Source organism: Glycine soja, chromosome 19, assembly GCF_004193775.1.
Source record: "Glycine soja cultivar W05 chromosome 19, ASM419377v2, whole genome shotgun sequence".
Classification (NCBI taxonomy): domain Eukaryota; kingdom Viridiplantae; phylum Streptophyta; class Magnoliopsida; order Fabales; family Fabaceae; genus Glycine; species Glycine soja.
The window spans coordinates 38,069,294-38,096,360 of record NC_041020.1 but is presented as its reverse complement, the minus strand read 5'-3'; the positions used below and the strand labels follow the sequence as shown (position 1 = coordinate 38,096,360).

The following is a 27,067-nucleotide window of genomic DNA, read 5'->3' as shown; positions in this document are numbered from 1 at the left end:
AAAAATAAAAAATGGGAAACATCTATTTATTTATTTTTTGTTAAATTAAGTTCTAGAGAAAAAAATAACATGATCATTTATAATTATTATTTTTTTACTATCTTCGTAATTTGAAAGATCAAAATTATTATTAAATGAACCTAAGACTGATGGATTTTTGGTTTCAGAACTAAAAGTGAAATTCAAAAAAATTTAGGGACAAAAAAAATATTAAGCACTAAAACCTAATCGAACATACAAAATACAATCACTTTAGGAGATAAGGGCAATCACTCATTTGCGGTAATGACTGAGGCTTAGGGGTGCTACCAAAGAGGATTAAGACAAAGTGTGTGTGAACAAGAAAAAACAAATGAGAGGACTTCGAACCTCACTTAATTGTGTTGACAATGACTTCTCTACCGTGAGGTTGATGACCAAGAGAGAAGAATGATCAAGGAAATGAAAGAATAAGCGAAGGAAGAAGACAACAACGATACGCAAGTTTAATACCTAGCATCATTCAAGTTGACACTAAAGTTGATGTTATTTTCAAATCAAACATTTATCATACATAAAATTAGCGTCAACCAAATCGACACTAATTTGGCTAACACTAACTATTTTTATGTTAAAATTTTAGAAATTAAAATAGAATTTGAAAAGTTGCACCAACCTCAGTATCATGATAGACACTGAATTTTTCATTCTATTGCGTGCTTTTCTTATAGTAATTTTCAAGTTCAATGACATGTTCGCTTGCCGTTTTATCTGCAGATATACCCGTTTTTGTTTTAAATCTCATTTTATTAATCTTAATGTGCCCCTTTAATTAGATATTAAAATCTGTCAGGATGTATGTCTTTAATTCCTAGGAGCAACAATCATATTATTTTACGTTTGACCTTAAGAGCCACTTTTTAATGGATAACATACACCAAAACAAGACAAAAAGAAAAAGAAAATGTCACTACTATATTACTATTTGTGAGTTGGAAATTGAAGTTTGAAACTTAACCGAGCAAGTTTTAGTTGGTTGCTATTGGATGCCACGTTGTGTCAAATGCCAGCTTCTTCAAAGCATAGTATATAGTTAGATAAGTTATATAATAATATATCATTCCATTGCCATGCTATCTGCTTGTCTACTATGTGGTGATTTGATCTATAAAAGCATATTCTAGACATTCCTTATCGCGAAGAAAATTCTTTTTCTCTTGGTAATTTCGACGACTTGGACATTCATGGCACCCACCATTACCAATGTGTGCATGTATACATTATTATATACATCATCTCCACTTATTTTATTAATTACAAATTGATTACCCATCCATGATAAGTTGATAACATTTATGTTTCTTCAAAGCAAGTCAATCCACTCACTTTTGTTCATTTAAGCACCTTCATAAAATCATAATAAATCATCAAGAAATTAAATACGAAAACTATTTGCATAAATGAAAAAGTAATCGTACTATAAAGATGCTTTAATTAGGAGACTTCTAGTATATCTGTATGTTATGCAGTGCTTAAAGTTGGTTCCCAAGTCTATTCAACAGAAGTTCTTTATAAAATACTATAAATTAATAAATTTTACGTACGTAAGTTTAACCGTCACAAATTATACTATAAAATTTTATATGTTCAATCAAGATCACTATTCACCAGTGCTCTCTTTTTTTTTATTTATAGAAATACAACTGGTCTTACATCCTCTTTATTAATAAATCACTTGATGGAGTAATTATTAGTTAGAATTGGTTAATTCTACAGCATTATTTTAAACACAAACGGACTATAAAATTCTACTTTCTTTTTTAAACATTTATTGGTGTTTCATTGCTTACCGGGCAGGTAGAAAGTTTTGATAGTAGATGAAATAATAATGTTAGACACATGAAAACAAATAAAAGATAAAAACTCATAATTAATATTATTTCAAAATAAAATTTATATGTAAATTTGTGGTCATCTACATATATGTTCAGAACAAAAATATAATTAAAGAATTTCACCCATTGATAATGCTTATTTAAATATTTCACCTACTTCCCGTCGTAGTTGGTACATTTTCGAAGGTTATGTGTCTTATGTAAACAAGAAAAACAAAATGGTATTTAAGGAAACAGGAGAAGGGCAAACAAGAGACTAATTCAAGCACAAAAAACATATAGATGGACACACCTAGTGTTCTTTCTATCATTGAATAAAATTTCTGTTTTTTCTTTCAAAAAAAAAACATTCAAGCACAAAAAGCTTGTGATGAGAGAGTAAGTTAGGGGACATAAATGCTACCCCGCTCTCATCAAAGAAAGAAATGCATAATATCATACGAAAGTAATTTTTTTTAATTAAAATTAGAGCAGCCATGCAATTTGGTGAAAACATTAGTTTAAAATTTAATATTTTGATTGTGGTTAAATTTATGATTGAACCAGTAATAACGAAATAATGTTATTTTAATTTTCAACACAATATATTAAATAGTATTAAACAAAAAAGAACATAATATTCATCAAAACTAAACTCCACTCATAAATGTCATTAATTAAAAACATATAATATTAAAGTAACATATGAAACGAAACTAAATATATCCTAACATTTAAGTTCAACAACATACAATGATATTCATTACTAATTATAGTTAGAAAATAAATAAATATAATTATCAAGCATAATAATATTGAACTAGAGTTTGTTAATAATTATTAATTATATGTTATTTCAATTTTAAAAAGGAAAAAAAATCAACAAATTGGTTCAAACCTATCGCAGCAGCACATGCGATCTAATTCCGACACCAATGCATGAAAGAATTGCTTATAAGAGAGTCTTCAGATCTTTCTATTCGTTTTTTGGTTCATCCATTTTTTGACTTTTGTAAGAATTGCCCTACTCGTTACATCATATCATGTCGAAGAGATTCATTGAAGTGCTTTGTAAGACTTACGGGGCAATAACTGTAATTAGTTTACTCATTATCCTCCCAACTGTACATTGTACATACTAATTAAAAATATAATTATTATTATATTTGATTCTAAAAATAATTTTTCCAACCAGATTTATGTTGCATTTGAATTGTTTTTTCAGTACCATGAGTTGTGCCTTTTGACTTTTGAGAAGTCTTTTTGTTTTAATTTCATAAAAAACAAATATATTTTTTATTCATCGTGTAAAATTTTAAGTTAATTAAAGCAAGTCATTGGTATAATTAAAAGTTTCATTATTTATAACATCATATATATCTTTTGTGATGGAATAACTTTAAAATCATATAATTGATATCAATTTTAAATTATTTATATTCTTTTTTACTTTTTTTATGAAAAATTATATATGTATTTTTTTTTACACTCTTATTTAATCACAAATTATTATATATAATAAATTTAGTTAACTTAACAATAATTACCTTAAGAATTACGTCTACACATCACAAATTATTATATATAATATATAATAAATTTAGTTAACTTAACAATAATTACCTTAAGAATTACGTCTACACAATTTCTGATTAGCTTACCATGTAAAAGTGTTTACATTAATTTAACTCTTTTGATCGTACGAGTGTATTAAAATGACTTTTTTCCCTGAAGAAACTACTTCATACGAAAGTTGTTACGAAGTTTAATAATCAACGATAAAGAAAGTATTTATGAATATTTTATTAATTTGTATATTTCATTATTGGTAATGTATTTTGAAAAGAAGAAAAACAAAAAACATTGATACCTTGGCTAAGCATTTTATAATGCTGTGTTGTAACGAATAAGAAACATTACGCGCGAAGAATTGGGAAATCCGTCCGAGAACCCCCCAAAGCTGTCAGCACTTTGGATTCGAAGGAGAAAGACAGAAAGAAAGAGAGAGAGAGAGACAGGAAACAAGAAAAAAAAAAACTTAGAAAAGAAGAGGGAGAGAGAAAGAGAAAATAATAAGAAAAAGAAAACTTGAAAACTTTGAGGGATTGATTAGAAAAAGGGACATGGAGATTCTCATCTTCCAATGATCCCTTCAACCCCACAAATTTTCCCGTTTGGATTTGGTGTCACAGCTTGATTCTCCATTGCTGCGATTCCAACATCAACAGCTAAACCAAACATCTCTTTCTTTCTCTCTCTCTCTGTCTCTTTGTGTCCTCTCTTTCTCTCTTGCATCTGCATTGTCCCTTTTCACTGCATAAGGAGGCTAATTGGAGGAACCCCAGAAGGAAATTTCGGATTTTTAAGAGGATTTCGTTTCTGGGTCGGGGCTTGAATTGGGTTTTATGGGTTTGGTGAAAGAGAGAGGGGAGTTTTGGTGACTAACGAGGTGCAGCTGCTGCCATGGTTGGGAATAAAATTCCGCAAATGGGGGGTTCTCCTTCTGGCAATTCGGTTCACAAACAAAGAAGGCTTTATCAAGTTTGGAGGGGAGGCAACGTGAGATTTTATCTCAACTTTTGTTTTGAATTGGTTTTCATGTCTCAATATTGGATTTTGATGGTGATTTGATTGAATGTTTGGTCACAATTCAATCTTTGTTTTAATTCTTTGTACTTGATTGTCTATGTTTCAATTATGTTTTGTTGAAAAAGTTGTGGTTTTTGGACCTCCCTTTTCTGTCATTATATATTTTTGTTTCCTAGTTGTGAAATCGAGGCCTTTTGTTGGCTTGTTAAGGATGTTTCTTTCAATGTGATGAATGTTGCTTTGTGATTGAGAACTTCACGTGTACTGATGATTGCTTGCTTGAGAGGGTTAATGGTAAACTGGCTTTTCTGGTAAATTACGATAAAAAATTAATGCTTGCGAATGTGTGGTTAATCTTGCATGCTTGTTGCTTCCCTTCCCATATGCCCATTTTCCTGCGGATGTGAATGTAAATCCTTGATGTTGTGAAGCTGTTGAGTTACTGGTGCCACTTCAATTGGAACACTTTTCTTATGGTTAATTATTCATTTTAATAGATAATTTTTCACATGGCAGTGGATTTTTTGAGTCTGTAAATGTCAACCGTCTGAAAGTTTTTACCTTGTTGTGTTGGGTTGGAAATAAACATATATTATTTAGAAATGATTAGATATCTTGAAGCAATAACAAGCATGTTATACTTCACTAATTCTTCTTTGTTTGACTTCTTTCAGAAGTTTTTCTGTGGTGGGAGGCTGGTTTTTGGTCCGGATGTAGCTTCCCTGTTTCTTACAACATTCCTAATTGCTGGACCTGCAATTGCATTTTGTGTAAAGATATATCTTAAAATCAAGAAGACCGATGGTCTTATTCATGATTACTGGTTTCCTGTATTGATTGTGGGTTCAATTCTCACTGTTTTGGTAAATACCCTTGGCAATTTATTCTTGGAGAGTTTACTTTAACTAGTCTTCAACTATGCATTTTTTCTATCATTTTCCCTTCTGTTTCATCTTTTTCCGGTTACAAAGTTGTTGACCAATTTTTCAATATGCATAGTTATATACACATGGGGTTATCTAATGCATATGTAAGATATGATTAAGGTAATAGGCAGTAAGAAATTATAATATTGAATGTTATAAAAAGAAAAATAATTTTTCAAAATTTACAGATTCTCTTATTTTCTGACCTGTAATGTCATTTTAAGCAGTGTGCGTCTGCTTTATATAAAGAAAAAATGAATATATTTCAAACTTAGTTTTGACAAAATATCTAGCTTTTCCCCCAAACTCAATACTTTTTTCAATGACGAAAGACCAACTTTCCTAAAAATTTAAGCCATTTGGTAAAAGCCCAATAGTGTTTCATATCTCTTACATGCCTCCTCATGCACCATGGATTATATACGTGCTCACTTGATGCGATACTGAAATTAAAATTTGATTATGGAGAATAGGGGCAACAATGATCAGACTCTTGATCACTGAGTCATATAAAGGCTTTAATACCATTTTGAGATTATAAGGAAAGAAGAGAGAAAAGAACACTCTGACTAATGCTAATGTGTCAGCAAGTTTTGTAGAAAACATTAAAACAATATCCTAATACTCCTACTTATTTTTTTCAAGGTCAAATTTTAATATAGTTCAACTAGTACAAGTCCATCGCAAGAGTACCCATATCATGATAAGTCATATGGTGACATTATTTCAATTTCATACTCATGATTAGTTGATCATTAATCCCTTATCATCTTATTCTTTCATCATAGCTTATGATGAGCGCCTCTTTCTTATTTTGAAAATAAAAGCTGATATGTTTAACAACTCATGTGCAGGATTTAATATTCCTCCTTTTGACTTCTGGGAGAGATCCTGGAATTGTCCCCAGAAATTCAAGACCTCCTGAATTTGATGAAACATGTGATATACCTACCCCTTCCATGGAGTGGATTAATGGCACAACCCCTCATCTGAAACTACCTCGAACTAAAGATGTTGTTGTTAATGGTCACATAGTGAAAGTAAAGTTCTGTGATACGTGCTTGCTTTATCGCCCTCCTCGTACTTCTCATTGTTCTATATGCAACAATTGTGTCCAGAGATTTGATCATCACTGTCCCTGGGTTGGCCAGTGCATTGGAATAGTAAGTCCAGTATACTGTAAAAAGTGAAATTTAGAAACTTTCAATGAGACAATGTTACATTGTTTTATCCAACAACTTTTTTCTTATGCTTCTTGGAAATCAATTCAAAAGATTTATAGAATAAACTTGAAAGTAGACATTGTTGATCTTCTGAATCTATTACAAGTACTGAAGTTAGTATGATGTTTCTTGAAGTGCAGTGACGAAGTTACTAGTTGGTTTCATACATATTTTTACTGGAATGTACAATTTCATTCTAAACACTCCAAACTTAGATCTAATCAATTGTCACTCGAACCTCACACTTGAACAAGAATGTTTGGAATTTGGATCAGTGTTATCAATGGTGGATGGTGGAAGGCTGAAATTCTGCCATATAAACACACCATTGCTCCTATTCACAAATTGTCTGTGGCGGCTGGCAAAAAATCCACCACGCCATTTTGCCCTGGCAGCACCTTGGCCGCTATTTAACAACACTGGTTTGGATTTTGTTATTTTCATATTATGCATGAAAAATTGAGGACCTCTAGGCTCTGCATGCTATTCCTTTTTGAAAAATTGTCTAATTAAAGTGATGATTACCTTGAACTGAGTGACTTATTGCTCAAATATCAGTTCATAAAAATCTTGAAAAGTAGTTATGCAAAAAAAAAATTCTAGATTTGGGATTGAGGAAGTTCTACATTTGACATGTTACTTAATAATGGGATGTCCATGCTCCTCCAGTGGAAGATAATTTAATTTAGATTTATTGTCTAATGTTTCCATGATCATGAACTCTTAGCATCTTCTCCTTGCACACTACAAAACTTCTGATACAAGCTACTACTATGTGGCTGGAGCTTTCTTGACCAATCACATTTCCCTAACAGAAGCTATGAGTAATTGAAGGTGCTGAAACTAGGAAACCTATGAGAGCTCTAAAATGAAATGTTTAATTATGGACGATAGTATCATTTTCCTAATAATACAACTGGCATGCATAAGGAAATAAGCAGGAGAATGAGGTTCTCCTACCCATAGAATATGTTCAGTGTTTTCATTGAATCATGTATACAGTTAGGCAGTAGTTTTTTAATACCATTTTGATTTTTAGTTGGTAAAGGATACGAGTATCACCTTTAGATAGGTCTTGCTGCATGTAACTCCCTCCCATCCTTTAAGGAGAGGATGGGAGAGAGGAGAATGTTCAGTTTAAATGTGTCTTCTTCTTAGAGATCCCTTTTCCTTGGCTTAATTGGTTAGAAACACCAACATGAATTAATGTTCTACTTCATTTCATTTCTTACAAGTTCTAGTTCTCTAACATACTGACATAATTGCAGCGAAACTATCGGTACTTCTTCATGTTTATTTCGACATCAACCAGTTTGTGCATATATGTCTTCGCATTCTCTTGTATCAATATTGCCCACAGTGGCATTTGGAAGACAATAACACATGATTATGTATCAGATTTTCTGATAATATACTGCTTCATAGCTGTCTGGTTTGTTGGTGGCCTCACAGCTTTCCATTTCTATCTCATTTGTACAAATCAGGTGACTATTTTACTTCAAAAAATGTAAAAAAGTTCTTAATCATTTCTGATTCTTTATTTACCATGATTTTGGGATTTTTCTTTCTTTGCTTCATCCTATTGTATTGCTTACAATTTAACATAAAACAAAATTATAATGTTTAATATTAATTTATTATTCAAGTGAGAGATGCATAAATTCTAACGATTGATTAACCATTATCTGGTAATCTTCATATAGTTGAAAGCTCAAAAAATATGCTTCAATGGTTGCCAACATTTGAGCATCAAATGAGTAACACTGGCAGGAACATATAATTTAGCAGGATTTAGTGAAGGGAAACTGCTTGGTACAAAAAAACTAGAAGATTATGAATTTTAATCTGTGTAAGTGGCACACTGGTTTTGGTATAATAAACTAGAAGTTTAATGGATACAATACTAGAAGAGGATGAAATTAATATAATAATTGAAATGATAAAAAGATTTATTATCTAAGAGGAGGGCAAATGGAGAAAAGGTGAGACAATAACTGAACACTAGGTACTGTGGCTGAGTTTGAAATAGATATTTAACTTAAATGCGACTACATTAATCAAGTTCATCTTTAATTTTCCACTATTCAAGGTAAAAATATTTTTTGGCGTGAGCTATGGACAAGTTATTGATGACATTGGGATATCTAGACTCTAGTTGACATCTGTGGCAGCTGAATAAATCGTACTAATAATTAAATAACATGATTGTGTAGCTTTTGTGATGAACTTTGAAAATGACATATAATATAACTAGGAAATAGAAAGCAATTCAAGACATTATTTCCTGCCTACTTATTTCCTGGCAACTTATTTCTATAGTGATGCTCAATTCAGGCTTGAGGTTCTCTTCAGGATTTTAATGCTTTCATCATGTTGAGTTTGGCCATTTTAATATAACCCCTTTTTTCTTTCTATTTTAAAGAGGATCTGTTTATTAGAGTTGATTTTAATTTTTTAATAAGCACCTTACTGGGACTCTTGTCTGTAATATGTATATCCTGTTCTTCAGTGTCTTGTCCACATGACCATTATTTTTATAGATTGTTGTTTATTGGTTGAAGATTATTTAGGCTTTTTGCCTTTGTGGTCATGCAGACAACTTATGAGAACTTCCGATATCAATATGATAAGAAGGGGAACCCATTCAATAGGGGATCATGCAGAAATCTTAAAGAAACACTTTGTTCCAGTATTCCCCATTCGAAGAATAATTTCCGATCATTTGTTGTGGAGGATGAACTTATGATGGTCGGGTCTCTGACTCCAAATATTGGGGATGGAATTTTGACCCCAAAGGAGAAAATTGATATTGAAATGGGATCTATGCGTGCAGAAGATGGACGTATGCCTGTTCCTGAACTTCTGCGAAATTTTGATTTTGATAATTTTGATGGTGACATGAAGTTTGCAGATGACGACGGGCAGCCTTCTTTTGATCCATTCTACAGTATTGAAGATGATGCAAAAGATTCAGCCCGAACATCCATTCAAACAGTTCTGAATTTCCAAAGCATAACTGAAGATGTAATGGAAGAGTCTGTGCAAAGCTCCCATGCTGGAGGAAACGTCAGAGAATCTACCCAAAAGCACTTTACTGGTGATGGAACATATACAATCAAGGAAACCAATGACAGGAATCACTCACATTAAGCCACGATGCGAGCTTTTGGTTTTCAATGCAAAGAGGTTGTCTTCTCACTCTTCATCCTTTTTTCTTCCCAAAAATTTTGGGTATTGGCTTGAAACCCATAAAACCATACTCTGGTTTAAGTCTCCATGGATGAAATGTTGCTTTAAGTTTGATCGTTATAAAAAGTGCATATTCTGACTTAAGATCAAGTAAAATGGTTCTAAAACAATACTCTAATCTAGTTAAAGTGCATATTCTAAAACGTAAATATGTCCGTGAATCAATTGTAATGAGGTTGTTTCAGTTTAATCAGTGGTCTCAAGTTAAAGTCTTGAGTATGCAACTGCATTAAATACCCAGAGGAAGACTGTTGTCACCTACTGTAGTTCTATTCAACTCGAGCAGGATTGTCTCCTATGGAGAATACTCGTGGTTTTGTACTAGGAAGAAAAAAATCTAACTAAAGTTACCCACACGTTGAATATGTAGAATGTAATGCAAAAAGAATGATTTTAGTTTCATTATTATTAAGCTGTTTTCTCTTCCTTGATTGGCCTTTATTTCAGGTTTGCTGATGGTCTTCACTTTGATTGCTTGTGTGCCTTGAAGTAGACACTGAGGATAGTTTGGTTCCATACTTCCATAGTTGCAGCAATTTGTGGTTTGTAAGAATTTCCAATGTGCTGACTCATGCAAGTTCATTGATACTATTCATGCTGGAATTGGGGAGATTGAACCTACACTTCTCTCTAATTTTAGCATAAAAAGTGTGGCAAGTGTTTGTTGTAAGCTGTAAACGCCACTTGCATTCAAAATAATGCACAAAGATTTTCTGCACCAGTTTATGATAGGTGCTGTGCTAGGTGTGCCTATCTCTTCCACTCGGTCCTTTGTTAAAGATCTCTAGATTGGATGATTTTTTTATTTACCACTAGAAATTTAGAATCTGTAAGTAGTGTACTGATTTTTTTTTTTAAGGATTATATCTTTTTCTCTCCTTAGGTCCTCGCTGGGTATGTTTCAATGCAATTGAAGGAACAAAGCTAAAATGATGTCATCCTAAATAATTTGTTGAGGGAACGTACCACTTAATTAAAATTAATCTAGGATTAGAAAAAGGGAAATGTCAGTTCAGTTTGACTTGGTGGAAAATTATTTTGATTGATTTATCCAATTCAATTCATTTTTTTTGTTCTATCAAGGGTATCCTTTAGTATATTAAGTCAGAGACTAAATTCGTTTGCGTTACTGTGATTGTCATTGGTCTGAAAGATTTTCTCACAGTTAAATAGATCATCCCACTCAACTCATTTGATAACCAATAATTACACTCTTTATATTTAAATCACCTCATTTTTATGAAATAATAAAGCCATGAAAATCCTTTTTTTTTTCTTTTGGCTTAGTCAAACTAATCTATGTTGCTTCCCTTACAAAAATAAATAGGGAGCTGAACGGAGTAAAAGTTCACACTTCTATTTGTGTTATTAAATATTTAAATGAATTGTCGTACTAACACTTGGGAAAAAGAAGGCAAATTTATATCTTGTGAAATCTGTTTTTTGTTTTTTCCCAAAAAGTTGTATATAATATTTTTTTTTGCCTAAAACAAAAAGGAGAATTTTTTGTGGTCGAGCTTTTGTGTTTTGTTTTCTGCCTTTTGGTCCATTGGTCCAGATTTACGTGGTTTGTATGTTTTCTGCTCCCAGTAGCAGCTATTGGGTGGTGTTTTTGCGCCCATCAAATATAAAATCTTTGTATTGTATAGGTTAATCTTCAAAAATATCAGACACGGTATCGTTGATGAAGGGCATTATTACCACAACGTGCCCCAATTTCTCTAGGGATAAATCATTTTATCTTCTTCGTGATTGGGTTTTATTTTGACAATTTATTTTTACTTACCTCCTTTTGGACCACACAATTTTGAAGAAATAAAAGTATGCAAATTAAATTTCATCTTTGTACCAACACATGTATACGGACACTAATTTGTCTACCTATCAAAATTGTTCGTTAATAAAGATATTTAATACAAATCACTTTATTTCAAATTCAATTCTCAAAGTTAAATTTTCAAAATCAAAATATAATTGTTTATATAAAATTTATGCAAGTACAATTTCTTTTTCTTTTATTTATTTATTTATTTATTACTATGAATCTAAGCAAACCTTCAAAGAAGCCACAAGTATCCAATGGAAGTAAAAGGAAGCCACAAGTTGTGATCTACATGTAATTATCACAACCAATCCTGAAGCTTATACCACCTGCCACATGTCAAGTTTCAATTAACCTTCAAAGATTTCATTGGATGAGATTCTATCACACTCCATCCAAGCTAAAACTCCCTCACTCACTTTTTCTTGTCCTTCATGCTCCTCCTTAGTCCTCAACCACCCTTCTTCACTTCCCTTCACATTGCAGAAGAGATGGCTCTTGTGAAACCAATTTCCAATGTCACTCCCAAATTTGGCAGCAGCCCCAGAATGGGATCACACTCCAAATTCAGCACCATAATAAGAATGTCTGCCACTGCCACCCCACCACCACCACCCTCCACCTCCACAAAGCCAGCTGCAAGCAACAAGAAGGGCAACATCAAGGAGACCCTCTTGACTCCAAGGTTCTACACCACTGACTTTGATGAGATGGAGACCCTCTTCAACACTGAGATCAACAAGAACCTCAACCAGGATGAGTTTGAGGCACTGCTCCAGGAGTTCAAGACTGACTACAACCAGACACACTTTGTGAGGAACAAGGAGTTCAAGGAAGCTGCTGACAAACTTGAGGGGCCACTCAGGCAGATCTTTGTGGAGTTCCTTGAGAGGTCCTGCACTGCTGAATTCTCTGGCTTCCTTCTCTACAAAGAGCTTGGAAGGAGGCTCAAGGTATGGTCCCTTTCTTTTCTTTTGAATTTGATTCAACATTCAAAGGGAAAATTTTAAAAATAAATAAATAAATTCTATGCACTGTCCGAATAAAATTTTTTGCACTGTGAACTAATCATAAATCAATTTTAGACCATCAATTAATCAGAAATTGTGGCTCTCACGATTTTCATAAACACGTTTTTTTATTGGATAACAATGTAAAAAAAATTAAAAGAGGAGTTTAAATTCTATTATTGGATAACAATGTAAAAAAAATTAAAAGAGGAGTTTAAATTCTATGGACCGTCAGAATAAAAAAAATTATATTGTCAACTAATCAAAAATCAATTTTAGACCGTTAATTAATCAGAAATCATCATTGTTATGATTTTCTAAGGTGATTATTGTAAAAGTTAACAAATTTAATATATACGAGGGTTTCTGATTGGATAACAGTGTAAAAACAAAAAACTCTTTACACTGTCACATTCAGAGAATTGTTTTGGAGGGGCCATTGAAAAGTATAGATAATCATTGAGACAATTTTTGTTCTTTCTCAATACAGTTCTAATTCTAAGTACTAGGATTCTGTTCCTATGATGTTGTGGTCGTTTGATGTAATTCTGCTACATTTCATTTCTTGTAATGAGCTGTCTTGGACAAGGTTGTTCTTTATGCAGTTTTGGTCTTTTGTTCTTGGCCTGATTTATTGCTTTGGATGTTGATGTTACAGAAAACCAACCCCGTGGTGGCAGAGATTTTCTCTCTGATGTCTAGGGATGAAGCCAGGCATGCTGGGTATGGACACATCTTGTGCCTTTAATTCTTAATTCTCATTCTTTCATTTCCTATTTGATATCTCGTTTGAATGTTTGTTGTGTATGGCCTCATTATTTTGATTCTGTGCAGGTTTTTGAACAAAGGTTTATCTGATTTTAATTTGGCTCTGGACTTGGGTTTCTTGACCAAAGCTAGAAAATACACATTTTTCAAGCCCAAGTTTATCTTCTATGCTACATACTTGTCTGAGAAAATTGGATACTGGAGATACATAACCATATACAGACATCTCAAGGCCAACCCCGAGTTCCAATGTTATCCCATTTTTAAGTACTTTGAGAACTGGTGCCAGGATGAGAACAGGCATGGAGATTTCTTCTCTGCCCTGATGAAGGCACAGCCACAATTTCTAAATGACTGGAAGGCAAAGTTGTGGTCTCGATTCTTCTGTCTATCGGTAACTTTTCCCTTTTGCTTACCATTATGCATTCCTTTAAGATTCTTAGATGAAACCTCAATACCTAGTGCCAGTTGTTGCTAGCTTAAGGTTGTGAGAATAGGCATACAGAATCCTACAGACCTTAATTTATAATGCATATATATAACAAGTATGCCCAAGATGCGAAATCTCATTCACCTTGTCATGGAACAGTTTGTACCAGCCAGAAGAGATCACATTTGTCACATCTATCAATAAAAAGTTGCTGTTTTAATCCTTCTTAACTGTACTTCAAACTTGGTTGCCAAATTTGTTTGCAGGTTTATGTTACAATGTATCTCAATGATTGCCAACGTACAGCTTTCTATGAAGGCATTGGACTTAACACAAAAGAATTTGACATGCATGTCATCATCGAGGTTAGTTTGTGTCTGCATTTTTCTATAATCACCATTCCCTCCGTTGATGTTTTGTATAATCGGTATTTGTTTCTATTCATTCAAAATTACTTGCGAATTTAGTAACATAATATGATAAAATGAAAGTAATGGAGCCTTGAGTTAGCATTGAAAAACTATCAGTCTATCACTAATAGAAGTTGATCAACAAAGAACAAATAAACTCGTATATTACAACCAGTTACTCAAACGTAGTTTCTGGATTGTTTTTGCAGACAAACCGCACAACTGCTAGGATTTTCCCAGCTGTTCTTGATGTTGAAAACCCAGAGTTCAAGCGGAAGTTGGACCGGATGGTGGAGATAAACGAGAAGATTATTGCTGTTGGGGAGAGTGATGACATAGCGGTGGTGAAGAACTTGAAGAGGATCCCACTGGTTGCTGCATTGGTGTCTGAACTCTTGGCAACATATCTAATGCCTCCAATTGAGTCAGGGTCTGTAGATTTGGCAGAGTTTGAACCACAACTTGTGTACTGAAGTTGTGTATAAATTGATTAAATTCCTTATGTCCTTTTGATCTCCATCAAAATGTTCATCTTGAGTGTTACTAGTATTGGTGCTAAAGTAAAATATGGTTGTACAAGACAGTGAGGAAACATTTACCATGATGAGGTCCTTTTTAGTTTTAATCATCTTTTTCTCCCATCCTTCCTTCTGTATTTCCTTTTTTGTTTTTTTTAGAAGATCAATACGAGTCTTACCCTTATGAGTTACTTATCAGGAAATGATTCTTTCCTCACTCTTATGAACCAATTGGAAGGTCTAAACAGCAAACATCAAACCTTGCTTTCTCTTGAATCTAGGGTTGTTTATATGTGAATGCAGGTACCACCAACTAGCAACAATATTGAAATGACACAGGAAAATAATTCCTTTGTTCTTATACATATAAAGGATTTGTGTCATCATAGGCTAACAAGATTAAAAGAAAACCAATCGATTCCTTATTAGTTAGAGATGAGATGGTTGAAGTAAGCAGATTAGTAAGAAGAAAAAAAAATAAATAAATATATATATATATATATGATTGGCTTAACATAAATTTAGGTCACTTTTATTTTTTTGGTTTCCTAAATTTAAATTTGTTTATTTTAGGCATCAATTTTAAAAAATATTTTTTTTAATACATCTTAAATTAAAATTGTCATAAATTATGTATCTAACTAGTCAAAAATCAGTTAAGAGTACTAAAACAAGCATCTTTTTGAAGTTGAGATACTAAAAAAAGTAAATTTAATTTTGGATGACTAAAAATAAAAGTGCCTAAATTTGAGAGACCAAAAATATATTTAGCTGTCATGTTTTTATGTAATTGCTGTCAATTATATTTAATTTTAACTCAATGACAGTACTAGAAATTAAAGCTTCTCTTCATTATAACAGATTATTTTACTAGCTACTTTTTTGTTTTCGGGTACACATCAAACGGATTTTTATTTGAAAATTGATCAGGGTTAGTATAACGCTTACTTAGTTTTAAAGTGAATTTTAAGATTTAAAGGGGATTCTAAGATGAGATTTATTAAATTTATATTAAAAAATTATAATTTAGTTGGATTTTTTAAATATATTATAATTTAGTTTAGGCTTAAATTTTTTTTATCCCTCAAATTTAGGTCATTGTTGTTTTTGTTCTCTCAAATCTAAATTTATTTATTTTAGTCCCTCAATTTTAAAAATGTTCATTTTAGTCTCTTATTTGTGATTTGGATGCACCATTTTGTAATGATAGAAGGGACTAAATAGAGCTTTTTTTAAATTTAATGGACTGAAAAAAATATTTTCCAAAATTGAGGGCCAAAAAAATTAATTTGGAGTCCAAAAACAATAGAAGCATAAATTTGAGAAACTTAAGTCTTTAGTTTAAATTTTATTTTTTAAACTTTTTAATATGAAAAAAGAGAAAGAAAAAAAAAACGTTGATAGCATTTGGTTTGTTTGTATTTTAATCTTAAAATCTAATTCAATTTAAAACTGAAAACTTTAAAATTAAGGTTCAAGTTGTTCATCAGTTTAAAAAAAAAGCTTAAAAGTTACTTTTTAAGTTAAAATTTCTTAGGTAATGTGTTTTTTTTTTTAGTTCTGAAATAAAGGAGAAGGACAAGTTTCTAAAATTAGTTTATCCAAAGTATTTTTTAAAATATTACTTCTTTGGAAAAAAAAAACTCATTTTATTTTTTAGAGCTTTTTTTACAATTGAACACAGATTTTCATTTTAAGAGCATGGCTTTTAGAACAAGTTATTTCAAATTCTCATAACAGATGGGTGGCCTTACTTTAGGAAAAGTATATTAAATTAATATTAATAGGTTAATATTATTTATTAGGTAATTTCTAATATTTTTATATAATTTAAAACAATTTAACAAGTAAAAATATTTTTTTGAAATTCTTTTTTTTTATTGAACATAAACACTTGTTTTGGGCAGATGGGCAAAGCTTCTAGGCGATTCCCACTTGTAAGTAGGCGTGGGGAAAAAAAAAACTAAACTGAATTAAACTGGTAACAAATTGAAGCGAACTTAAAAAACAGTTTACGCAAACCGAACTGAACTAAAAAAACAGTTTGGATGAACTAAACCGAATTATTCTTTGATTCAATTAACGGCATTCTAAAAGTTCAAACTGATTTGTGCTCTAAATTGAACTAAACAGCTTTTATGCTTTGAACCGAACTGAATTGCACTCTAAGTAATTGGTTTTTCATTCATTTTCAAATCAACAATTTTCATATTGTGGAGTATTTAATCAGTACAGGAGTGGATCTTAATTCACCAAATGAAGGAAAGAATTCACCTCTTCAATTGGCATGTCTCAATGGGTATGTTGAGGTTATGAAGAAACTAATCATGGTTGGAGCTAAACAGTCACGAGAGGACTCCAATGGATGATGCTGTGAGTAGAGGAAAGCTAAAAGTATTGGATGCAATTAATGAAGCAGTGGCACTAGTTAAACTTCGTGGTGATATGGTTTCTGCACAGGAAACTGAGTTTACGCTACTCTAAGTAGCTTGTAATCTGATAATTTGGTGATAGTTATACACGTTTTCCTATAATGCTAACTTTGTTAGTGTGAACAAAAAGAACAATTGTAAGCATAAAAGGAACTATCAGAGAGAAAAACTATTTACCTGTTACCCAAAAAATAGAACGAATTTTGATGATGTTACGTTATTTGATTTCCTCTCAGTATCCATATAGTTGTCTGGTTTGATGTCTCTTGTGCAAAAATCCCTTACAATGCAAGTACTTTATTCTTGTCAGTTGTTGTCAAGTTAATGAAATCAACTTAATTCTCAATTAATAATCTTTCATTGAAAATTCCTACGGAAGCAAGCATTAACTAAGATGTAAATTTTAAAGACAGAACGATCCAGTAACTTTCAAGAAAAATGGAAATATTCAGAAGCCAAATTAGAAGTCAGTAAAAAACAAATGCAGGTTCCTTAAAAACTGAATTTTTTAAACTTTCATAAGTGACAGTTTGGCAGTGCACTGAACTGCTCTTTTAGCAGTTCAACTTTTTAAAACTGAACTGAAAAAACAGTTCAGTTTTTTTCATTCAATTCGGTTGGGTTCAGTACCGGTTCAGTGCAGTTCAGTTCTTTTCGGCCAGCCCTACAAGTTGCTAGACAGAATACAGGCAAATATGTCTTATAGCTGAACTAGGGGTTTGTAAAGAAGCCCTGTGAAGGAAGGTGAGAATAACAATACAAGAATCTTATCTTCAAATCCCTATTCTCTTGGCAGAGAGAAATGAAGTAAGTAGAAGCTACAATGCAATGTGTGTGCGTAGTGAGTAGTGTAGGTAAGGCCCTATTAAGCATCAACACCTCTCATGTTTGCAATTGAAGTGTCCTCATGTCGAACACCCACACATTTAGACACTTATTTAATACTTCTTATGTGTCTGATTTAAAAATTACTTTTTTTTTTTAGCTTAAATACTCAAACCATCACGTACACACACCACTGATACAATTAAAATAAAACATAAAAGGTTGATTTCAAAAAATGAATATATTGTCAATTTACATATTTTATCACATGTTACCCATATTTCATTTGATCAGAATCTCTCTGATCGTGTGCGCATGCGATTTCCCCATGGAGAAAAACGCCTCGGTGCACATCCTTATGTCACACGCCGTCACGATATCAATTCCACCGCCGATGCACGCCCCCTGTATGCTTGCAGTCACCGGCTTACGGCACCGTTCCAGGGCCGTTACCGCGTCTTGCATCGCCAGTATCTCTCGCCGGAGGAACCCGAATTCGCGGCGGTTGATCCCAGGAGGGAGATGTCGATGCCGGAGCAGCAGTGGGCCCCGGCGCTCGACAAGACGATCACCTTCACCTCCTGGTTGTGATCCAGTGCATGCAGAGCTCTGGTCGTGACGGGCGATTTAAGATAAGAAAGAACACCCCTGAATTTGGGCTCTCCTCCGAAATTTCCAGGTTTGAGTATTTCTCTTCCATTTCCCCACCTTCTCTAACTGCAACCACAAACATTTTCACCCTTTCGCACTAATACCTAATTTATTTTTATTTTGATTCACATATCTCCTCCTACCAATGTAATCGAGCCGCAATTTTGTTTATATGTGAAAATTAAAAACGGTGTGAGAGAATCTACAACATGATGCATGCTTACTCACTGAACTAAGCTAGAACCTTTGATGTTCGAGCCACAATTAATAGTTGGTCAGTGAAATAAAATGATAATTTTTTTATGGGATTTACTTAGATGAATTTTCCTGTCAAAAGAAGGTTGAATTGAATATAATTGCATTTTAGTTACATAAAAGTTTGTATAAATTATAATGTTGGTTCTTTTTTATTCTTAATCATTGATTTTGGCTCGTCTATTGTTTTTCCGCAATTTTAATTTCCATGTTTAAAAAATTTGTAACTTTTGTTGAATCCTTAATTTCTCATATGATTATTTCTTATATTTCTATATTTTAATTAATTAAATTCATTTCACGTATACTTTACCTATCAAATATCCAATACATAATATTCACTCTCGTCCTTAAAAGTTATATGCGTTTCTTCAGTTTATAACTCACACTAACATATATATATATATATATATATATATATATATATCATACAATAGCAATCTTCTAACATTTAAGACATATAATCATTCAGTTATTCATTTGGTTAATAATATAAAACACTCCAAAATTAATGTTAATTTGATCCTGTAAGGATTCCTACGAATATTCACTTTAACCCCAATTGTGATAAACTCATCTCTTATCTCTTATCTGTAAGCGGCGCGTGTATAATCTAGCAGCATAGCAACCTCTCTAACGGTTCTCTAATATTCCTCAAAATTTTATTTGGTTGTTGTGCTAGAGTTTTCATGCGATTAGAGATAATGAAGAAGGATTGAAGCTTCAATTTCAGTGCTGTGAGAAGGGCATTTCGCTCTCTACATGCATTATTTTACAAATTCCAATGTATAGATGTGCAATAATGAGTTCCCAAGGTGGTGTCCAAATTTTAAAAACTCTTTTCTTTCATTTATTTAATTGCCAAAAACTCTATTAATTTTTATGTAAAACTTTTTTTATTTATTTTACTAAAAACGGAATTACAATGAGAAGCTGAATACTTTAATCATGATTTTAAATAGTATTTCACAACAACAATTACAGTCCCAATGTCAAGTATTTTGACTCCCCACAATGTCACTCTAATTGCAATTGCGATCGCATCAGCTGTATTTTCCCGATAAAGTTTTCTAACTCATCACAACACACCCGCGACCTCAATTTAAAACCATGACTTGAATTGAATAATAACAACAACTAAGGATAGGAAATAACTAATTAACCAGAAGAAGGCAATCTGGAAATATTACAGGGGTCAGAGGAATTAAAATCATCATGATCGTGGGTTTCCTGATCCACCTTCGAATCCAAAACATGAAAGACTAATTAAACAGATTCTATGTTTTGTCTATTTTAAAGACATGGGTATTGGTGGTATTGGATTCTGTAACTTCGACGCAGGAACTTATGTTGCCGTTCTTCTAATTTGGACCGTTGGATTATTGATGGGGTGAAAACTGGGATAGTCCGTGACAATTTGTTTCATGGCCAATTTGTTTTTATAAAATATACTTTTAGTTCGGTTGAATCTTATTTTTAGTGTTCAAATTTTCATATTATGCAATTTAGTCTACTAGAAAACTCATTATTCAAGACAAATATAACTTTCAATTTACAGAGTGCATATACTTCCACAAAGGAAATATTGGAGTATTTGGTGTTAAAAACAGTATAGCTTTTAAAATATTGACTATTAAATTTTTTTTCTGCATAACATGATAATTATATTCATGCATCTATGTACAAATAGTTATTAAAAATAATCTCTGATTAAATATATTTTTCGAAAATAATTTTGTGACAAAGAAATAAAAATATAAAAATGTTTGGTATAATAAAGTTATAAAGTTATAAATAAAAAAAATTATACATATTTAAAGTTTGATTTTGGATTAAACTGAATTAATTTTCAAAATTAAATATAAAATTTGATCCAATCCAATAAGAAAACTATTTTCTTATTTTTATTTTTGACTTGTTCGGTTTTCAGTTTATTTAGATGCACCATAAACTAACAAAAAAAAGTAAAGAAAATCAGGAACTAAATACAATATTATACTTCCTAAGTCCATGGTCACGTCGTTTGAGAGTACAAGGAATGGAATTAGACAATTAGTAGTGTATGATGTAGTATTACACAAACCCCAAAAGTTGATAGCACAATACACTAACCAATGATTTATATGTACAAGTTCTTGGCTTGCCATGCATTCATCCCACCAACTGTACAAATAATATTTGAAAGCAAGATGAAATCATACACTTAGCACACAAAATAAAGCTCCTTCAATCCGATTTACTTTTTGAGGTTGATTTATCTTCTTTTCCAGGCTGCACTAGAAATTTGAATGTCCACACTGCTAAAATAGTTGCTTCTATGGGAGCAAGCCAATATACAAGGAAGTGCTCCTTTGTTATGTGATCGCCTCGAGCATATGCCCATCCCATTACCTGAACAAGTCAAACAAGGTTTCTTAGCAATAAAACAACAAAGGTTTCTTCTATTCTATGGTTCACAAAACCAAAGTTTTTTTTTTTATCTTTGGTGTCTTTTGTAGCAATACTTACAGATGCAGGGTTCATGCAACCACCAGTCAGATCAGAGCCAAGTATATGAAGTGTTAACTTGGAGAGGCTGGAGATCCAAGTCTTCATGAAGAAATTTTCACGGATTTTTGAGGCGAGTCCAAGTGAAATGGTTACAATTGCAAATGTTAATAATCCTTCTGTCAGCGCACCCCGATGAATGTCAACATTCAGACGTGGTCCCAGTCCTACTTCAGGAATGGTATCAATAAGAAGTTTAACTCCAACAATCGATCCAACCACCTGGAGAGATTGAAAACCATGCATATTTGAATGATAATCTTCAATTCATTTTGAGTAATGGGATAGACATTCACGGCTATGGTTGAGATGTGTAATAAACAAGAAGCAACTACAGGAAACAGTGATGTAATGAGGTTACTTTCTAGTTTCTAGCTTAGCCAACAATTATTACATAGTTGTGATAGGTAAGAGAACACTCAAGCCTCCTCATTAATCTTCATCTTCAATGTTTGCAAATGGGGGCATATATACAGAACTGCAAACTCTATTTGCAAGTGTGTGAAAGCATGTGAGCCTCAATTAACCATGCTTTATGATATTAAGACAAGTAAAATCAAAACATAAGAAAAGCAAGTATAGAGCCGTCAAAATGGCCCAGCCCAGCCCTGACCTGTGTGGGCCAAGGTAAAAAAGGCTCACAGGGCCAAAAAAAAACCCAGGGCTAGAAAGCCTGCAGTGCTGCACGTATTTTAAATCTTCAGTGAAAATTCCAAACATCAAAAAAGGAATAACATTGCTTCAAATTTTTAACCATCCAAGTATCAAAGAGTTGACTGCCTATAAAAGTTGTTAAGTCATCTTCTGCACATGGAGAATTTGAAGATATTCAAATAATTATGATCTGAAATGCTCCACCCAACACGAGATTATTTCAAGTCAAATAATTGCCAGTGCAAGCAAACCGGGCACAATAGCACATAGACACAGGTAGATAATAGAATCTTGTAGGGTGTAAACAAGCTCATTCAATCCCAAAAACCTAGTCAAAGATAACAATTCCAATACAAAAAGCACCAATTGACTCATAACCCACAACACAAATTCAATTAAGAGAATTAATTCATCAACCACCAATTTCAAAAAATCTACTAGCATCCAATTTAACTAAAATTCTGAACTTTTTAATCAAGCAAATAAGAAGAAAAAAGGAACACAATTAACCAGCAAGCAACAGCATGAAATTTAACACCGGTCAAATCTAAGTCTTCACCACACAAAGGTTCAAAAGAGGGCCAAAAAAACTCTCAACTTTCAGATACGGTGTCTATGTTAATTTACATAACAAAAATTTATGCAAGACCCCCACAATTCCGCTTTCACCAAATTTTATTCAAATTTCAAATCCAAGCCATTGAAAAAACCATGTTAGGGGCAATAAAAAAGGAACCTAATAGAAAGGGTATTTATTTATTGGTAATAAGAGAAGAAAAGAAGAACCTGAGTGGGGATTCTGGCACCAGCGCAGTAGAGGAAGTTGTTAAAATCCCTGGAGATAGCATCGGCCAGAACGGTGAGGGGGTTGTAGGCGCCGCCACGTGTAACCTTGACGAGGAAGGCGAAGAAGAACATGTTGGCGATGGAGAAGGTAGTTTTGATAACCTCACCGAGGGGGCCATGAGCGAAGCCAAGGTGGTTGAAGACGATGATCCGAAGGAGAACACCGGACCATACCCACATGAAAGACAGAACGAAGTCTGAAACCAGAAGCCTGGCTCGTCCCATCTTCTTCAACGATGATGGGGTTATTGGGGTATGTATGTGCCTGTCTGCTACATGCCCGTGTTTGTTTATCTTTGTTTAAGGCAAACTGGGAATGCTCCTGTCTGGACAAAGGAACCTGATTGCCATATAGTAAATTGAAACTTGGCCGCATGGGTTTTAGACTTTTTAGCACTTTCTAATTTCAAAAATCACAATTTTTTGTGAGTATCTTTAATTTATCTTCATTTCTCTCTTTCTTTCTCTTGGTTTTATATTTTGTTGTTGTACAAATATCATTTTTCTAAAAGATGTATATCAACAATAAAATTAAGAAAAACAAGTAGGCTAAAAATGAAAATAATTGTGTTTTTGAATTGGACTTGGACTTGTTTCCCCTCTAACAAGACTTATGCGACCTACCAAAGGGAGTTACTAATTATCACTTTTATTATTTTCACTATCATCATTGATGAAAAAATATTCATACCCCTCTTTGTTTATCCCCATACCCCTTTCCTTTTATTCGTTCAACAATCGTTCGAGCATCAGGGCGTCGCGCTACCCTCTCCTGTCCAGATCCAAGCATCCACCAGTCCTGACATCATCACCCTCCCCCGTTCAGATCCGAGAATCCACTAATGCCAACATCCAAATCTGAGACTGTGTCAGCGAAATCCACACACCTCCACCCACATCGTTGAGATCCAGGCACCCCTTGCCCCGTCGAGATCAAGCACCCATGTTTCTTGTTTCTGAAATTTTTTGTCGGTTTTGTTGAGGAGTTTATAAGGTTTGGGAGTGAGGTGTTTGAATCTATGTTATTGGTGTCAATGGGTTTAGGTGGTAGGTTTGGGATGGTGATTGGGTTTGTGGTGTCGAGGTGGTTGTTGTTCTAATATTGATGATGTTAAGGTGAGGTTTTTTTTCACTCCTATGTGTGTAACATAAACATAATTTCATTGTAGACCTGTTCAACAAATTCATGTTTTCATGGGAAGGATAATTTTGGAATAAAATGAAAATCCACCTGCATAGGTAGTTTAAATAGCACTTTTGGTAGTGTCAATAGTAGCTCCCCCTAATAAAGTCCAATCACAACTGGACTTAGTCGCAACTTAGCTAAATACACATCTCGACAGCAACATGGCCCATGTCTAGGCAAACATTAACTACCAACGTCTAACTTATTCTGAAAAAGTTTAGTCGTTGGAGCCTTGAACTAGCACAGTCACTTCTTGGTGTCAAAAGAATGGTTAAATTCTTGGCCTGGTAACACTCAATACATTTTTTATAAAAATAATTCAGATCATTCCTCTATTTTGATGAAGAATATAGTGATTGACTGAGGCACTAAGTCTTTTAAGGATTTGGATTGTTGGTTTATGGATAAGAAGTATGGTGAGTTTGTGAAAAAGGGCTTAGGAGGATTTGAAGGTGTGCATGATCATGGAACCTTTGTACTTGAGAAATTAAAGCTTTGGAGAATCGATTGAAAGTTTTGAATAAAAATATTTTGACAATTCAAAAAGAAGATATCATATTATTGGGAGGGAGATGAATGAATAGGAGACGAAAGTGGATCAAATAGGCTTAAATGATGAGAAGAGATAGTTGAAAAATGAATTACAATAAGACTTTTGAAAGGTGGTCAATTATAGTGAATCGTTATTGAGACAAAAGTCAAGAGTGAAATGGGTGTTGAAGGGGGACATAAATACTAGATATTTTCATACAATGGTTAATTGGAGGAAAAAGAAATATGTTGAGGGGTCAAAATATTGAATGACAGTGGGTGAAGGAGTCACATAGAGTAAAAAAGGATGTAAAACAATTCTTTAAGAAGAATTTCAATGATCATGCATGGGTAAGGCCTAACTTGAAGAGGGTGGTTTTCTAGAAGATTTCATAGGAAGAGTATTCCTTGCTAACAACTAAATTTTATGAGCTGGAAGGTAAGGAGATCGTGTGGGGTTATGGGGGTGAAAAAAGTTTGATTCCATATGGCTTTAACTTCAAGTTCATCAAAGCATTTTGGAATATGATGAAGAAAGATTTAATGAGATTTCTTGATAAATTTCATGACAATAGGGTGGTTCCAAGAGGCACCAGTTCTTCTTTCATGATACTTATCCCAAAAACTAATGATCCACAAGCCAATCTCTTTGGTGGACAACATGCATAAAATATTAGCTAAAATCTTAACAATATAGGCTAAAGAAGGTGTTTCATGGAGTGATTGATCAAAGGAAGAGTGTCTTTTTAGGTGGTAGATACTTGTTGCATGAAACTTTAGTGGCAACTGAAGTTATTGATGAAGCAAGGAGGACTAAGAAGCAATGTCTAATCTATAAAGTTGATTATGAAAAGACATATGATTTAGAGTGTTGGTACTTCTTGTTATATATGTGCCAAAGGTTGGGGTTTGATGAAAGATGGATCAAGTGGATGAAAGGGTGTTTGAAGTCTAGTTATGTGTCTATTTTGGTGAATGAAACCCTTACTTTTTAGTTTAAGATTAAACTAAAAAGGGACTTAGACAAGGGGATTCCCTAACATCATTCATTTTTACCATAATGGTAGAGGGTTTGAATGGAATAATGAAAAAAGTTATTTTTTAAGAAGTTAGTTGATAGTTCTTAATGGAAAAAAATGTGAAAGTTGAACTCCTACAGTATGTTGACGATGTAATCCTCCTAAGAGAGACAACATTGTCTAATGTCATAGTTATAAAGAGCATGTTAAGGTATATTTGAATTGACTTATGTGGTTAAAGTTAACTTCTCTAAAAGTAATTTTGGAATAGTTAGGGTGGAGATGTATGTCTTGGGAAGGTTTGCTAACTTGTTGAATTGCAATATCTTCCCATTGTCGTTTGTGTATGTTGAAATTTCAATTAAATCTAATTTGAGAAGTGAAGAAACATGAAAGTCAATTATTAGAAAATTTTCCAAAAAAAATTGGCAATATGAAAGCACAAACTTTATTTTTTTTTGTCAGGATAGTATGCTTAATTAACTATGTTCTTTCATCCTTACCTTTATTTCATCTATCGTTTTTTAAAATACCACAAATGTTGGTGAGGAAAATTGAGAGTATTCAAAAAAAGTTTTTTTTAAAGGCATGATGAGAGAAAAGAGAAAATTTCATGTGTTAACTGGGAAAAGGTTGTGTTATCCGAAAAGTCATAGGAGTTTGGAATAAAAACTTGTTTATCTTTAATGATATCTTACTAGCTAAGCGGAGATCAGAATTGTTTTATAAAAAAGGTTCTCTTTGATGAGAGGCAGTGGAGTCGAAATATAAAAGATGGAGAGACATTATAAGAGGAAGGAGAATAAAATTATATATATATATAAGAAAAAAAAATCAAATTTTACCTATGTAACTTTGACTATCTATTTAACTATTCAATAATTTTCAATTTGATAATATTTTTTAAAAATTTATTATTATATTACAAATTTCATTTATATAGATCACATGTAAAAAATTTAATATTAATCTAATATTATTTTTTATTTTATTCGTATATATTAAAATTGATATTGATGTAATATAAATTTTTTAAAATATTTTATAATATAAATTAATTGATTACTTTTTTATTATTATTTAATTTTAACAAAATTTAATACAAATATTCTTAATAATATATAAATATAATTCAACAGTTAAATCAATTAAACTATGTAATATAGTGTAACAGTTATAAATTATATATACCGATGTAATTGGTTTTCTTGCCTCTGTATGTATAGGATAAGACCTGTTTACACACGTGTAAATTTAATTGCTTACACCAAACCTATCATTAATTTAAATACATCTAATGGTTTATAATTTTTAAGCAAAATA

General features: G+C 32.7%; 3 protein-coding genes and 1 pseudogene across 3 annotated transcripts; 2 read left to right on the top strand and 2 right to left on the bottom strand.

Moving 5' to 3' along the window:
• Nucleotides 1-3,760: 3,760 nt before the first annotated feature.
• On the top strand, nt 3,761-10,720 carry LOC114400694 (probable protein S-acyltransferase 4). The gene is made up of 6 exons (XM_028363273.1): nt 3,761-4,412; nt 5,117-5,305; nt 6,223-6,531; nt 7,860-8,075; nt 9,187-9,777; nt 10,288-10,720. Exons 1-5 carry the CDS (start codon nt 4,317-4,319, stop codon nt 9,739-9,741), a joined length of 1,365 nt encoding a protein of 454 aa, XP_028219074.1. The 5' UTR covers nt 3,761-4,316; the 3' UTR covers nt 9,742-9,777; nt 10,288-10,720.
• A 1,322-nt stretch (nt 10,721-12,042) lies between these two features.
• LOC114400696 (magnesium-protoporphyrin IX monomethyl ester [oxidative] cyclase, chloroplastic-like) lies at nt 12,043-15,001 on the top strand. The gene is made up of 5 exons (XM_028363274.1): nt 12,043-12,615; nt 13,331-13,395; nt 13,507-13,834; nt 14,137-14,235; nt 14,490-15,001. Exons 1-5 carry the CDS (start codon nt 12,097-12,099, stop codon nt 14,751-14,753), a joined length of 1,275 nt encoding a protein of 424 aa, XP_028219075.1. The 5' UTR covers nt 12,043-12,096; the 3' UTR covers nt 14,754-15,001.
• A 1,951-nt stretch (nt 15,002-16,952) lies between these two features.
• LOC114399552 lies at nt 16,953-19,039 on the bottom strand (annotated as a pseudogene).
• Nucleotides 19,040-20,935: 1,896 nt separating this feature from the next.
• LOC114398371 (probable aquaporin SIP2-1) lies at nt 20,936-23,373 on the bottom strand. The gene is made up of 3 exons (XM_028360558.1): nt 22,949-23,373; nt 21,470-21,730; nt 20,936-21,352 (listed from the first exon to the last, which is right to left on the bottom strand). Exons 1-3 carry the CDS (start codon nt 23,231-23,233, stop codon nt 21,188-21,190), a joined length of 711 nt encoding a protein of 236 aa, XP_028216359.1. The 5' UTR covers nt 23,234-23,373; the 3' UTR covers nt 20,936-21,187.
• Between the last annotated feature and the right edge of the window lie 3,694 nt (nt 23,374-27,067).

Coding starts and splice junctions, on each gene's coding strand:
- LOC114400696 (XM_028363274.1), top strand. CDS start 12,097: ATGCTCCTCCTTAGTCCTCAACCACCCTTCTTCACTTCCCTTCACATT. Junction 12,616..13,330: donor AGCTTGGAAGGAGGCTCAAG/GTATGGTCCCTT, acceptor TTGATGTTACAG/AAAACCAACCCCGTGGTGGC. Junction 14,236..14,489: donor ACATGCATGTCATCATCGAG/GTTAGTTTGTGT, acceptor TTGTTTTTGCAG/ACAAACCGCACAACTGCTAG.
- LOC114398371 (XM_028360558.1), bottom strand. CDS start 23,233: ATGGGACGAGCCAGGCTTCTGGTTTCAGACTTCGTTCTGTCTTTCATG. Junction 21,731..22,948: donor GTGCCAGAATCCCCACTCAG/GTTCTTCTTTTC, acceptor CAATCTCTCCAG/GTGGTTGGATCGATTGTTGG. Junction 21,353..21,469: donor GTTGCATGAACCCTGCATCT/GTAAGTATTGCT, acceptor TGACTTGTTCAG/GTAATGGGATGGGCATATGC.
- LOC114400694 (XM_028363273.1), top strand. CDS start 4,317: ATGGTTGGGAATAAAATTCCGCAAATGGGGGGTTCTCCTTCTGGCAAT. Junction 6,532..7,859: donor TTGGCCAGTGCATTGGAATA/GTAAGTCCAGTA, acceptor ACATAATTGCAG/CGAAACTATCGGTACTTCTT. Junction 8,076..9,186: donor ATCTCATTTGTACAAATCAG/GTGACTATTTTA, acceptor GTGGTCATGCAG/ACAACTTATGAGAACTTCCG.